Here is a 15,804-nt window from a genome sequence, read left to right on the forward strand (position 1 = left end):
TGAAACATTGCGTAAAAAAAGAAATAAATAGTATGATACCATATATTATGTTTTAATGCCAAGGGTGGTCATTGAAACAACTTTTTTACACACACAACATTTAGTTAGTAATTGCTTACTTTTATTACTGTGTTATTTTAAAAAGTTTTTGAATAAAGATTCTTGCGGATTATGAAAATGTTATTTTATTAACTTTTTTTTTATAATTGTATAAAATATAAATGACTTTATTTTATATAGACTGTGATGTTAAATATATTTTATATAGACTGTGATGTTAAATTCTTGCGGATTATGAAAATGTTATTTTATTAACTTTTTTTTTATAATTGTATAAAATATAAATGACTTTATTTTATATAGACTGTGATGTTAAATATATTTTATATAGACTGTGATGTTAAATAACTTTTTTTTTATAATTGTATAAAATATAAATGACTTTATTTTATATAGACTGTGATGTTAAATATATTTTATATAGACTGTGATGTTAAATAAATTTATTTAACATCACAGTCTATATAAAATATATTTAACAAATATTATTCTGAATAACAAATTTATTAATATTAGTAAGTGACAGGGGCCTTGACCCTGGCTAAAAATGGGATTTTTTACAAGCCCCGCCCCTGCAAAGTTTTAAGATTTAGCAGGAGTTGATAGCTAGAAAAAATTTACTAAACTTTATATATTATAAAACAATGCATATATTTATTATTTATTAAATACTGGCATACATACAATTATATATTTTTTCATTTCAAACAAGGTTGCAAGCAACCACTATTAAGTTATGATTACTAGAAAGCAAAAGATAGGATTAAAGAGCAAGGAACCAATTAACTGAGAACTTAAAAAAGTGTAGGTTTTATGAGTTAAGAACACATGAAGATGGGTGAGAGTTTAGAGGCTTTGTTGATGTACCAGGAATAAAAGTAGACGAATAAAACTTTTTACAGCATGAAGAGACAGATACAGTATAAGGATGCAACTTTTCTGAATAACAGATTGAGGGAGAATGAATTTTCGTTGATAAAACTAGAGATGAAAGCTCATTTGAGCAGTAACCATGATAGTATTTGTAGAAAAACGAGGTGCAACTTTATGACAATGGGAGAGTGGCTCAAGCTTTGCAGATAAAGCAGGTCCAACTACATTCACAATGTGCTTTTAGATCTTGTCTGAGAGTGAGACTTTTAGACTTTGTCTGAGAGGGTTGTTGTTCCTTAATATAGGAATGTCAACAATATTGCAATAGTTGATTGCAGTAAATGTGAGTTTTGTAAGAGTTAAAATCCACAAGCCACTGCAAGCCTTAAGCTGTTATAGAAGAGAAATTGGTTGCTTGTTTTAAGCGATCAAAAAATAATTTTTTTTTGTCAAGACAAGATTATAAAGTTAAGTCATCAGCAAATAGTGCCACTTTAGATGTTATAGATGTTTAGATGTAGATTGTTTTTGTAGATAAGAAACAATATCAGAGCAAAAATAGAGCCTTATGTAAGCCTTCGAGAATGACTGTTTTCTAGCGTTTTTAAAAGAACCAATTATTTAGCACTTATTAAAAGTTTAGCGAGAATCAAAGTGAGTTCTGAAGAATCAAAGTGAGTTCTGGTCTTTTGTAAGACTATGATGGAGGTGTTTTCTAAAACACAAGCTGTAGAAGGTTTCAATTGAAAATTGACTTAAGCATTAGAATACGGAATGATTTGGATATATAACAAGAGTTGATCTGGTTAACTGGATTTGTAGGGCAAATATGCTCGTTAGATTCTAAAGTCGAATTAGTGGAAAAGTTCTTTGCAAATAATTCTGCCTTTTAAAGGCAGAATTATTTGCAAAACTTTTAAACTTTTCTAAATAATTCAGGACCTTTTTACGTTGACTTCTTGCATTAATAAAAAGGTATTTTTGCAAGAGAGATGTTATTATAAAAAAGATTTAAAAAAATGATTATGGTTTAATATAATAGCAACTGCACAAAAAGGTGGAAATTGTGGAGTATAATGAGGCTTGATTTAAAACCAAAGAGAAGGAATAAAAGCTTCCATAACTGTTTAGATCCAGGAGGTTAGATAATAAGTGTATTTATGCATACATAATATGAATATTTATCGATATAAACATATATGTTTGCTATTTATTTAAGATGCTGGCATACAATATCTTTACATACTTACATAAACTTAGTTAATTATTATATGATATATTATATTATTATATAAATTATATGGTGTAGTATTTGCCAAAGGAGAAGATGATCAAATGGATGTGTGTTATGACTCTAACAAGACAAGAAAAAGAGCCATAATTTTAGACAGAGTTTAGGAAAAGCCTTGTATCAAACAAAGTTTGTCAGAAAAGATTAAAGTGATTTGGATATCAGCATGTAGAGAGGTAGCAGCTTTAAGGAGGAAATGGTGGTGTTGATTTTGATGATGATAATGATGATGAGGAGAAGGAGGATTATGATGATGATCATGATGATGATTATAATGATGAGCATGATGATGATCATGATGATGATCATGTTGATCATTATGGTGTTTATATATAAATATAAATGCATCTATGTAAAATATAGCATAAATTTCAAATTAAAAAATGTACTTTAGGATATAAATTTTTATGCAGCCCCGGTCACAAACTCGGCTCCAACTCTTTTTATCAAACCCGGCACCGGTCAAATTTTAACTCCATTCACTTACTAATTAATAAATACATTTTAGTTGTATTTTAGTATGTTTTTGATAACTCAACAATCTTTGCAATGTTAAGGGTATTTTATCCATTATTTATAGTTAATATTTAAACATTTTTACACTGTTGTCTAATATTTATTTGTTAGAAAAAGTATGCTAGTTGAAAATTTTTTGTCTTTCATATCATTGAATCTTTTAAATTTTGGTGCTGTTGTGACATGTATTGTTTTACTTGCAACGTGGATGTTTTTAAAACGAGAAACCAAACCAAATAAAAAAAAGGTTGTTTTTTTTTAAATAAAAGTTACTATACTATCATTTTTTTATAATTAAATTATGGTTTAATTGTTTAACTAAATTTGTTCATTTAGTGGGTAATTTATTCTAAACTAAACCCACTAAATTATGTTTACAGTATGCTGAAGAAGCTACAATAAAAGCAGTTGTAAACGAAAGTGATGTAAGATCCCCTTGTCAATCTCCTACAGACATTACAAAGATTTCCAAATTTGACCAATTAGACATGAAGAATCCATCAACAGTGAAGAAGTATGTTCAAGAATTGAGACAACAAGCATACATTAAAAAAGAAATGTCAAATGAAGAACTGCAAATGGAGAATGAGTTAGTTGGTTTATTTTTGTTTGTTTTTAATATGTTTTATATATGAGTCAACATGTATCACTTTATTGTAGTGATTTTGTGCATTTAGAAGGTTATGTTTTGATAAGTTATTTTTATGAATTAAAATGCAATCCTTTACATTCATTCCACCAAGTTCCAACAAATACAAATACAATATTCACAACAACAATTATAAAACAATTACAAGAAAGGTTGAACACTTTAACCTAATTATTCAGCAGTCAAATTATGGCAATCAAATAAATAAAAAATTTTAATCTAAATAAATGAAATGGTTTTAAAATTAATTAAATGAAATAATTTCCAATACCTATCACAGTGTTTTAATTTTTAATAAATTAAAAATTAAAAACCCTAAAATTAATAGATTGAAGTTTCCAATACTTTTGGATTGCTACCATGATAAAATAAGGTATGCAACTGATAAGATAATAGGTATGTGATCATGATTCTGATACAATAATGATTTATAATGATTACCTAGAATGATGTTCATTATTAATTCAATCCTTCAAAATATTAAGTGTTTATGTTGAGAGTTTTTTTTATCAAAAAAAATACTCATAAAATGGATTAATATTATGCATAAATTAATGTCTTTTAAATGAAGGTCGCAATTTATTTATTTTGTTATTTAACATTAGAGACAAATTGGTTAAACAGGGCTTCCCTCTTTAAAAATTTTCACTTCAGCCTAATTATAGATTATGTATCTCGCTTTAAAAAAAATTGTGGAAAATATTGAGGAAAAGTCCAGTGAATTTAAAAAAACTTTAATTTTTTGTATATTGTAACTTTGATTTTTGGTTTATTAAAACTTTGATTTTGTTGTTACAACATATTTAAAATACAAACATTGTTATTTAGGTCTTGCAAAGGCCTGTCTTTTTTATTTAAAAACTTTTTTTTTCTTTGATACTGGTTTTCAATGTTTTTTGTTTTTTTTTGATGAAAGATATTTTTTCTCAAAATCTTGTTCTGTGAGAATAAAAAATTTTCAATGTAGATTTATTTGACTGTAACATCTGTTTCTTTAAGCTAACTATTTGATTTTTTTTAATTTGGTTGTAACCAGACAAAGCTTTAGAGCTGCTAGTTTTTGCTTGTGTCAGAGACAAAAATAGTTGGCAGGTCAGGTTGGCTTGCAAAAAAGAATTTTTTAATTATAATAAAAATTATTTAAAAAAATTAGATTTTTCAGTTTGTTTAATTTTATTTTTGAGACTTTGCATACAAATTAAAGAAGAATTTTATCTACAACTGCTTTCATTAACGTCAAGACCCCACTATGAGGTCTTATATTTTAAGAAAGTTAATCGTTGAGGTCTGAGATTGAATTTGAAATATTGTTTAGAAGTGCTAGTGATTCAGTTAAATATAAGCAATCAATTCAAATATTTTAATTTAAGTTGGTCCATTAAAAATTACAAGCATCTTAAAGTTTTTGCAGGTTTTGTTAATGGCCTTGTTTTTAGAAATAGGTTGGTTAATAAAATATGGCATAACATAGTCAAAAAGCCCTATAGGATCCAATAGGAATCCTATAGGTCCTATAAAATCTTATAGGTACTTATAGATATATATAGGACCTTTAGGTTTGCTCTATTCCTAATATGCATTCTATAGGTTCTATAGTATTTTTAGAGGACCAATAGGGTATCTATAAGAATCTTATAGTAATCTTAGGGGCATTTTGTAGGTTCTATATATTCTATAAGAGCAATAGAATTACTCTAGTCAAAAAGATGTATAAGACCCCATTGGTCATATAAGATAAAACCATAGAGTTACTATAGGATTAATACTATACTCCTATAAGAATTTCTTATTTCATATAGGATTTTTTTGAGATCTATAGGACTCCTATAAGAATAAACTAATATTAGGTGAAAAGTTAATTAACGATATCATGTCCTGTTAAATCCTATAGGGTTTTTATAAATCATATACAATTATTTTTTTTTTAATATTACAATGTAAAGATTGGATTTTTACTAGACTGATGAGATGGTTATGTAGTTTGCTAGATTTGTAGGGCACCTAAAAGAATTAAAAATAGCCCTAGGTAAAAGATATTTTAGGGCATCCTATAAAAATTATATAGGATATTCCTATATAAAACTGGAATATGCCGCATAATAAAAACAAGTCTGTCCCAAAATGTCCCAAATTTTCAAAATTTTACTATTTTGTCATAAAATGTCATAATTTATAGGGTTATTTCCTAAATTATCTTAAAATTTTGAAAGATTTTTTTTAATAAATGTTAATTTTATACAATAGTAGGTTTATAATAATGTTATTAATGTGTGTACATAAAAATGTGCGTATTAGAATGTTATCTGTAATTATTAATAATTATTATTAGTTGACAATTTTATTGTTGTTTTTAGGTCAGTCTATAAAATAGAAAAAGTTGTACAAAGTGTTTAGATTACTTTGTTAAATTATAGTTCAATTGTTTATTTATATTTATAAGAGAAAAACAATATAGTATCTAAAATAATAAATAAATAAATAAAAATATATAATAAACTGTGGGAGTCTGAGTTTAACTGGATACAAGTTTGTTCTGGTTATCATTATTCTGCAAGTTGCAAATTATGCAAATAAACCTTTTCTGTCATTAGAAGTGGAGCTGGACAAGTAAGGAGCCATGCAATTAGCAAACTTCACACATCAAGGTTAAAAGAAAGAGAAAGGCAAACAGAATTTCTTAAAGATGAAGATAAAATATTTGAATTAAAAGCTTCAAAGACTAGTTTAACTGTTGAGGAAGAAATTTTAAAGTTAAAATCATTTATAGTTTAAAGCGCGTTGAGTCTAACTATTCTTTTGCCTCAACCAATGGAGTGGTAAAATATTTGAAGTCAAGTTCCCAGATTCAAAAATTGATAAAAAAATACAGGCAAAGCGAAACAAAGTCTAAATACACCATTCAATATGGCATCTTCCCATATTTAAAAACATTGTTATTCGACGACTTGAATGATACTGTTTTTACATTTAAATTTGACGAATCTACAACTCAACAAGCTAATAAACAGCATGATGGTTATGTACAATACTGGTCTAAAAAGCACAAGTGCATTAAAATTGCATACTGTGGAACTGTCATGGTAGACCATTGTACTGCTGAAAAGTTGTTAGAACATTTGCTTGAACTTGTAGAAAAAGTTAAACATAAAGTTTATGCAACATATTGGTATGGATGATCCTAATTTAATATGGTTCTAAATATTAAGTTTGAGAGACTTTTAAAGTCATCATAGAAAATGAAAAGTTTGAATACAAATATTATATCAATAGGTACATGCCCCCTGCATGCCCCCTGATTTAGAGTAGGAGATTATTTTGCATTTTATTCAAAGATATTCTTCTCAGAAACACTCAGAAAGAGTATGTTCTCAGATTTTAGAACAACACAAGAATCTTTGTGAATATTTAATAAAATTTCTTCCAACAACTACATCTTTTAAATCAACTGTTAGAGATACTAAAAGATATAAGAGGATTTTGTAAATTATTTTATTAAGATATTTGAGATATTTTGCAAAATGAAATATCTTATATTTCCATCCTGTTCATCAAAGGAAGAGGTTTGTGATAATGTACAAAACGAATGACACGTTTACTTAATAGATTTGCTTCCAGAATGCTATTATAAATGTTTTGAAGAATTAGTTTTAATTAGGAGATATCAAACTTCATACTGGGAAAAAGCATTTCAGCTTGCCGGTCTTCCTGTAGTTTCAAAATTTTTATGTAGTTTAGATATCAATACATTAATCAATTCCTTTGAGACCAAAGTTTTGAATTATAGTGGTTCACCTAAGTTTCCTAATATTACATCCCTTTTCAATGTTGTTTCTTCACTTTTGCATGCAATCTAAAGCTTTTGATAAAGTTTGGCATACTGGTCATCTCCATAAGCTTTCTTTTTACGGTGTATCTGGTAACATCTTTAAGGTTATTGAATCCTTCCTTTCCATTTGTAGTATAAAAGTTGTCCTCGATGGACAGCACTCTTCTTCATTTCCTATAATTTCAGGGGTTCCTCAAGGTTCTATTTTTGGCCCTATACTCTTTAATTTACATTAATGATCTTCCAGATATTCTCACATCTAAGGTGGCATTGTTCACTGATGATACTACCATTTATACTTGTCATGATAAGAAACCAACACCCTCTGATTGCTTGGAGGGGGCTTTTGAGCTTGAAAAGGATCTCACTTCTGCTACAACATGGGGCTCACAGTGGCTGGTGAACTTCAATACAGATAAAACTCAATTTTTCAGCCAATCGTTATCGCAATAATTTAGATCTGCCTATATTTTTGAACGGTAATGTACTTGATAAGTCATCTACTCTTCATCTTCTGGGATTAACTCTTATTTCCGATCTTTCGTGGAAACTATATAGCAAATCTATTGCAAAATTAGTATCTATTTTTATTCACTATCTCTATAAATCTCAAATCCAGTCTTGTATGGAATACTGTTGCCATATCTGGGGTGGATCTTCTAATGACACTTTTGCTCTGTTAGACAAGGTGCAAAATGTATTGTAAACATAGTTGGACCTGCTCTTGCAGCCAACCTCCAACCATTATCACATCATCATAATACTGCTTCTCTTTCTCCATCTTTTCTCCACTTTAATGGGCATTGGTCTTAAGAGCTAGCTTCTCTTTTGCCATCTACTAAAATTCATTCATCCTTTTTCTGTTACTGTTCCTAAGTGCTCCAAAAACTCTAATTCCTCTAGTTTTTTTCCTTGAACAACAGTTCTTTGGAATTCACTTCCTTCATCTTGCTTTCCTGATTCATATAATTTGCAATCTTTCAAGTCATCTGTCAATCGTTATCTTGCTCTACAATCTTCATTTTTTCTTTACCAGTAACTTTCAACTCAAATTAGTGGCTTCTTGCAGCCTTGTTGGAGGCAAAGATGTTTAAAAAAAAAGGAAACTTAATTTAAGGGACCAACAACAGTTGGTTCAATTAGCTCAAAAAGATGGCACACGATCCGCCCGAGATATTCAAATTGAATTAATTAAAAAAGGCAGTCCCAAGGTAGCTCCCAGAACCATTACTTGTTATCTAAACCAAAGTGGGTACTTCAGTTTCATTCCTAAAAATCAACCCCTATCGACTCCTGTTCAACAAGAAAATAGGGTAAAATGGTGTGAAGAACACCTTAGAACAAGATGGAATTAATGGGTATTTAGTGACGAGAGTCATTTCGAGTCGTTTCGAGTTATTTCAAACTCGAAAATGTCGAAAAGCAAAGATATGACTGAGAATTAGCAAACTAATGTTCAAGCAGAGTCTCATGGTTTGGGGCAATTAGTTCCAAAGGTAAAATATCATTGCTTACAATCAAGGGTACTGCAAGTAGTGAAAAATATAAAGAAATACTTTCTGTACCTGAGCCAACTCTAAAAAATCTTTTCCCAGGGAGTTTTATATTTCAACAGGATAGGGCGATGTACCACACTTCAAAATCAGTTTCTGAGTGGTTTACAGAACATAAACAGAAAGTTTCTTCTTGGCCCGCTAATTCACCGGATCTATACCCCATTGAAATGTGTGGGGATTAATGAAAAAAGTAAAGGAAAAGAAAAAACCAAAAAATTTAGATGATTTAGAGGTTGCAATTTGAGAAGTTTGGAACGGACTTTCCTTGGATTATTTGAAGTCATTAATTGACAGCATGGAACGCGTGTTCAAAAATGCATAGAAGTCCAAGGACACGTGACCGGATATTGATCAATATATTATTTTAAAAATTAAGGTTTACTCTTTATTTTCCAATGAACAATTATATTATTCATTTATTATTTTGAAAATAAAAATTAAAAAACTTGGTCTCATTTTTTTTGTCCAGAAGGTATATATATATATATGATTGTTAAACGCATGAAACTTTTAGTATTAAAAATTATGTAGTTATTTTTATTTAATCTCGTCAGAAAATCCATTACATAGCTCTGATATCATTCATCGAGCACTCTTGCTGAAAATATGCTCATAGCAAAATTAAACTATATATAGCTTTAATAAATAATAAATACAGCTTATGGCAATATTTTGAATTAAGTTCGAAGTATTTTATGTTTTTCTTAAAATCTTTGTTCTTACAAGATTTTATTAATTTTAATAGGTTGTTTGTTTTTAATTGATTGGATGAGGTTTTAGGTGTAACAGCCAAAAGCATTTAAATGGCATATTTGTGGCTTACAAAATTAGTAATCATGAATTCTGGTTCTATATTAAGTTCTTAATGAGTTCCTTTAAAATTTATATAAAACAGTTCAAAACTTGTGTTAAGCTGAACTTAAATTTTATTTAAATAGAATTATACAATACATACATGCATACATATTTTACTCTTTTTATTAGAATATTCTATTAAAAAAACAAATTAGGTAATGATATTTCTTGTAATAATGAATCTACAAAATAATTCTTTATTCACATTTCACAGGAATATCCTATATAAACTGCAAAGATCATTCCTAAATAAAATGCAAAGGTCATTCGTATAAGATTTAGATTGACAAGATTTCTTTATTATTGAATCTATAGGTTCTTCCTACATATGGTGTTCTATAGGACTTCAAATTACGAAAATATATTAAGATACGATTTTAGAACAGGACTTTCTAGAATTCATGTTGGTCCTAACCTATGTTTTATATAGGGCGTCTTATAGGGTAGGACTCCTACAAGATTTTTTAATATTATTAGGTTTTGTGAGATATCTATTTGCAGTTTTCTCAAAGGTTGACTTTTGCAATACACAGGTGTGCAATACAACTGTATACTCAAAGGGTTTTTTTTTGGAGTTATTTCGCTTGTTGACCCGTGATTTTTATTAAAAGTAATGCGACATAATACTACTAATAAGATAATATATTTAATATTTGTAATTCAATGTTATTTTGTTTTTTTTTTATTGTTAAAATTTATTTAAAAAAGCATCCTAAAGTAATAATTATGCTTTGTTTAGAGCAAAAAATAGACAACTAGCGCAGATACACGCTTTGTTAAATCAAGAAAAACACAAGTTTGGCGGTGAAATGTCATTTGACGAGTTAAATGCGCAAATGGCACTTTATAATTAACCTTAACATTATTTTTTTTTGGAGTTGATATTTTGTTCCGTTCTAGTCACTTTATTTATAGTGTTGCATAGTATAGCTGTTCCAATCGTATTGTACTTATGCTTTTTGTATAAATAATAAAATTGAAAAGTTGTACGTGTAAAAATTTATATATTTATTTACGCATACTTTATATATTTATATTAATCTTATCTTTCTTAAAATATATGAAATTTATGAAAAATATCACTTGATGTTTCAAGATCATAAAATTGTGTTCGATTACATTTTTAACTAGTAATTTTACCTGTTCCAAAGACAAGTTTTTTTGTTATAAAAATAATCTTGATAAATTAAACAAATAATTTTGTCACAAGCACGCCTACATCATTAAAATCACAAAACTAGGTTTTTGTTTAGTTTTAATTTAGTTCCTAATATTTTAAATAGTTTGAAATGATTTTGAGGATCGTTAAGATTAAATAATTTCCGATCTTTAATGAAAATTTTAGGTAGCGAAAAGTGGTAATTTAATACAAAACAGCTGCGCTACATAATGCGCTAAACAAGAATACAATTAACTTATTTTTATAATTTACTAAATTATAATTGATTTCTGGCATAAAAGAAATTATCAGTTTACGCGTAGACTATCGTTATTTACTGACCAGTCAGATTTAATCAGCCGGGTCAGGAATATTATTATTATAATTTGTAGTATTAACTTAAAATTTTGTATTTATAGTTTTATTTGGCCAGTTAGTCTTGTTTTTCTAATTTTCATGTGTTTAACCGTTAAAGCGAGTATTTATAATCAGTAGTCGATTCGCGCAAGTTATCGACAACTTAGTAATTTTCACGACGCACATAATTGCCTATTTGAGAAAGCCAACCGTCAAACTGTGGATGGATTTTGCACTACATTCTTTTTAGATGAATACTCTCAATGCGATAATAACATGTTGAAGGAATGAATACTGAAGAGAATATTGTCCCTGTAACCAAAAGTATGGAGGAAGATCTAAATTTATTGTCGTTCGTAGGAAATAGGTCTCTGTCTTTGAATTATGCGGCAAATTTTGCGTAAAGATCTAAAAAACCTACACCCGTTTAAGATCCAGCTTGTGCAGGAATGGAAACCACGAGACGATTACATGCGTCGTGCTTTCGTTAATTGGGCTCAACGGCTTATTTAGGAAAAAATTTTGGCTTAACGGTTAATTAGGAAAATTGCCGCTTATGGAGTTAAAGCAATCCACCAGATGCTCTTCAGACTCCATTAATGGTGTAATGCATAAATGTAGTATAAATCATTCATGGACTATAATTTATAATCCATTATTGAGTGTAATGCATTAATGAATGTAATACATTGCATTCAGAAAAAATACGTCGTTGTCATCATTGGACCTTATTTCTTCAAAATGCGTCTTAAGGTCGTATTACGGATAATATAGATCGTTACCGCATATACCGCAAGATAAAAAATCGACTTATTGAAATCAAAGGTTGGCAATAAGTTGGTCTCAAGAAATAAACCTTTCAAAAGGCTTCCAAGGTCGTGCAATTTGAAACTTGATTTTTTTAAGGGACTACGTGAACTCACTGGTTTATGATAATAAACCAGCAACAATTAACGATTTGGAGGCCAGCATTGTTTGTGTTATTTGCGACATATTGCAATCAGGGAATGCGAATTAAAGATACCACTTGTGCGAATTTAATCATATTTTTTGCTTATCAATTAGTCTAACTATTCAGTCACAAACCTTCAAAAGTAATTTTTCTAAATTTATTATAGAATAAAAATTTAGGGCAAAAATAAAACCGTTGATTTTTGGAATTAACCTACTGACATGGGATAATTCTAAACAGACCGTGGATAATCATAAATACTGTTGTGTAATAACGAATAAAATACAAATTGTAGCGATTAAGTGCAAAAACTTAAATTAAATGCAACGACAGCAACGAAAGGATTGGTTTTTATACTTTCAGAATCTCAGGATTTTTTGTCTCGGTTTTCGGTCTATACGAGACGATATTTTTCGGGACGAGATCTCCTCAAACGAGACCGTAGAAAATCGAGATTTTTCAATCAAAAAGTGTGATGTTTTTAGTAAAGTTTGTGTTATTTTTCATTATCAACATATAATTAAAGATGAGCAAAAACGTTGTATTGCAACGTATAATTTTTAAAAATAGTTTTACCCCAAGAACAAAAGCTAATTTTGAACAAAATAAAGAAAATAAATTTGGATTAGTATTCTTTTGTACACAGATTAAGAAAACTTTTCATTTAATATTTTAAAACTAAGTTTGCTTTGAGTATTAACAAAATAATACTTTGTAAAAATCTAATAAAACTTTGTAAAATACTTTGTATTGTTATATCATGAATTAATTAACAAAATAAAGTTAACTCAGTAATAACAAAATTATTTGGCATTATTTCTACTAAGTCAGTTTTCTTTCTTATTTGACTTTCTTTTATTCTATTCACAATTATATTTGTTGACAAAGTAAATGTAATAATATTTATTTGTAAGGGGACCTATGTCTTTGTTTTCTCTCATTTTACTAAGGTTTTTTAAAATATACAGTTATAATTTATAATTATGTACCAATATGACTTTCACTTTGTGTTGCGTGTCTGTGGTACATAATAAATTTCATATGATATCTATGTGAATGCCTACATTGACATTCACAAGTAGATATACAAAGGCCCTAGTCAGAGTTAGCCAAGAAAAGAACAAACTAAGTCTAAGACACACCCTCCCATCACAAAATACTGGTGTTTTGAGCACGTACTCGATTTTAGCAAAGTAGTGTCTACAGGGTGCCGACCATTGGTCAGGCGCCAGACCTTCGAGACTCCCTGATGACAATTAATGGTCTTGATGAGAATGTCATCTTGACACTACATGGGTAATTGGATAATAAAACACCTATATTTTAATCATCTACCACTCAATACACTGATGCTTGTCATTCTAAGATTTATACTAATATTTCTAGAATTTATATTTGTTGATTTATACCTATAGGACTATACTTTATCCATATTGGGTCATTAAAACATTACTCTAACACCTATTTAACACAATAAATGTGTAAAATAACTATTGTAATGTATATAATACATATAAATAATTTATGGATGCCTTGGAATATATATGTATGTCCATGGGGTATGTGTGTGTGCAAACACATATGTAAGCACATATATACTCATACGTATTTGTATGAAAATATACGTAACTATGCTTATCAGTGTGTGTATGTGCATATATATGTATTTATGTATATATTTGTAGACAAATACATGCCTATTTTTATGTATATGTATGTGTGTCTGAGGGTGTATATATTTGTATACGGGTATGTATATATATATATATATTATATATATATATATATATATATATATATATATATATATATATATATATATATATATACATATATATATATGTATATGTGTATATATATATGTATATATATATATATATATATATATATATATATATATATATATATATATATATATATATATATATATATATATATATACATTTAGTGGATGTATGTGTATAGCCAGAATGCATAACCACTGCCCAATACTAGTTATACACTAGGTGTCCAGTACTACATAATGTGTTTGTGCATATCAGGTTATACATAATATGTCAAATGTTACTATAGATATACATGATATTTAATACATAACTACTGTCAAATAAACTAAAGGTACTACATCTAATATTCTTTCAATAGTCACTGCATCTTTTTACTATATATATTAATCATTCCAATAACGCTAGCCACACCACACTAACAATATATAAAATATTGTTAGTGTGGTGTGGTGTGACAAGTTATTGTTACTATATTGGTTTAGTTCTACTTAAATTTTCCAGTTTATCTAGTTGCAATAGTTTGTTATTTTTAAACACATGTTATTGAACTTCTAGTATTCACGTCAAGCTCACATTACACCAGTTTTAATGACTTTCAACCTATTTTATACCAACAACTCATACCATCAAGACATTCTATTACAGTAGACACACAAGTACACTGCATTTACTGTCTACATTACATACACATCTGTAAGACTCAAAACTGTTCACAACTCTCACTGAACCTCGTTATACTGCAACAAAACTGCGCTTATCGACATTGTATGCAAGTTGTACTGAACCCCACGAAGTGTCCTGTGGTCCCAATGTCAATTCAGAAGTCTGTAGCAATCATCCTGACAGGATACTCTGAGAATAGTCCTTTTGGGATAACACAATGAATTTTGGGATACCTTAACAAGATTACCCGGGTGTAGACCCAGAGTGGAACTTCTTTTAGAATACCAGTCTCGGGCAAAAGTTGGACGTCTTCTTGTGTTCATACTGTACCATAAGGCGCGAATCCATACTGTAATAGAGACGTATATGACACACTTATATCGATAATGTAAGTTGACCACCCTAATAATACATACCACATGATAACTACTTATAAAAAGAATAATTCTGCTCCATCACCGATGCTGTCTTTACATCACACTTACGCTTGACACTAACGACAATTTAGTAGAACTACAGTAAATAACTCTTACTTATCTCGACTATTGTTTATTATTATTGTTTATTTTTACATCATTTTACTTATCAGTTTTTTAGTATTTTTCTACTTTGAGGCTCTATATTTTCCACTGGACATCTGTCCTTTGTACTTTTATCTCACTCTGCTAAACTTGCTTATTTCGCTTTTTAATTGGGTAATCAAAGCAAAAAATTTCAAATAAGAATATATCTATTTTTTTAAATTTCAATGGTATATTTATGTTTAAAAAATTACGTTTTCCTATAGTTTCAATGAATTTTTTAAATATTTCATAGGGTACCACCATAATAACAAAATAAAAACCGAGATGACTAAAAAAATACTGAAAACCTTCAGAAACGGCGCTTTTTGTTTTTTTATTTTTAATGTAATTCTATCAGAAAAATATGTGAAAAAGTATCCTTGCGAGACAATTTATGCTGTTTCATAAAAAAAAAAAACGCCGATTTTGAAGGTTTTCACTGATCTCAAAATAACAACTGTATAGCGCATTCGGCAAAATTTTTGAAGCCAGTTTTGGCCTACCGAGATGATGGCACAGTTTGCCAACGGCTATAGAAAATGGACAGCCTTAAAAGTATCCATCAAAAGTAGGTTTCGCAATTTAAAAAAATTGCAGACCGAGATAAATTTACGCAAATTCAGCGCATGTGTTGCTTTCGTTTAAGTAAACAATCTTTTTGACTTTAGCGTAATTACTAAATCCTAATACTAAAATT

The 15,804-nt window shown here is 28.8% G+C and overlaps 1 protein-coding gene across 1 annotated transcript; it reads left to right on the top strand.

Moving 5' to 3' along the window:
* The first annotated feature begins 2,791 nt into the window (after positions 1-2,791).
* Positions 2,792-10,652, top strand: LOC101238443 (uncharacterized). The gene is made up of 3 exons (XM_065803719.1): positions 2,792-2,987; positions 3,121-3,329; positions 10,366-10,652. Exons 1-3 carry the CDS (start codon positions 2,859-2,861, stop codon positions 10,478-10,480), a joined length of 453 nt encoding a protein of 150 aa, XP_065659791.1. The 5' UTR covers positions 2,792-2,858; the 3' UTR covers positions 10,481-10,652.
* Positions 10,653-15,804: the final 5,152 nt, after the last annotated feature.

The sequence above is a fragment of the Hydra vulgaris genome, chromosome 08 (assembly GCF_038396675.1).
Source record: "Hydra vulgaris chromosome 08, alternate assembly HydraT2T_AEP".
In the NCBI taxonomy this organism is placed as follows: Eukaryota; Metazoa; Cnidaria; class Hydrozoa; order Anthoathecata; family Hydridae; genus Hydra; species Hydra vulgaris.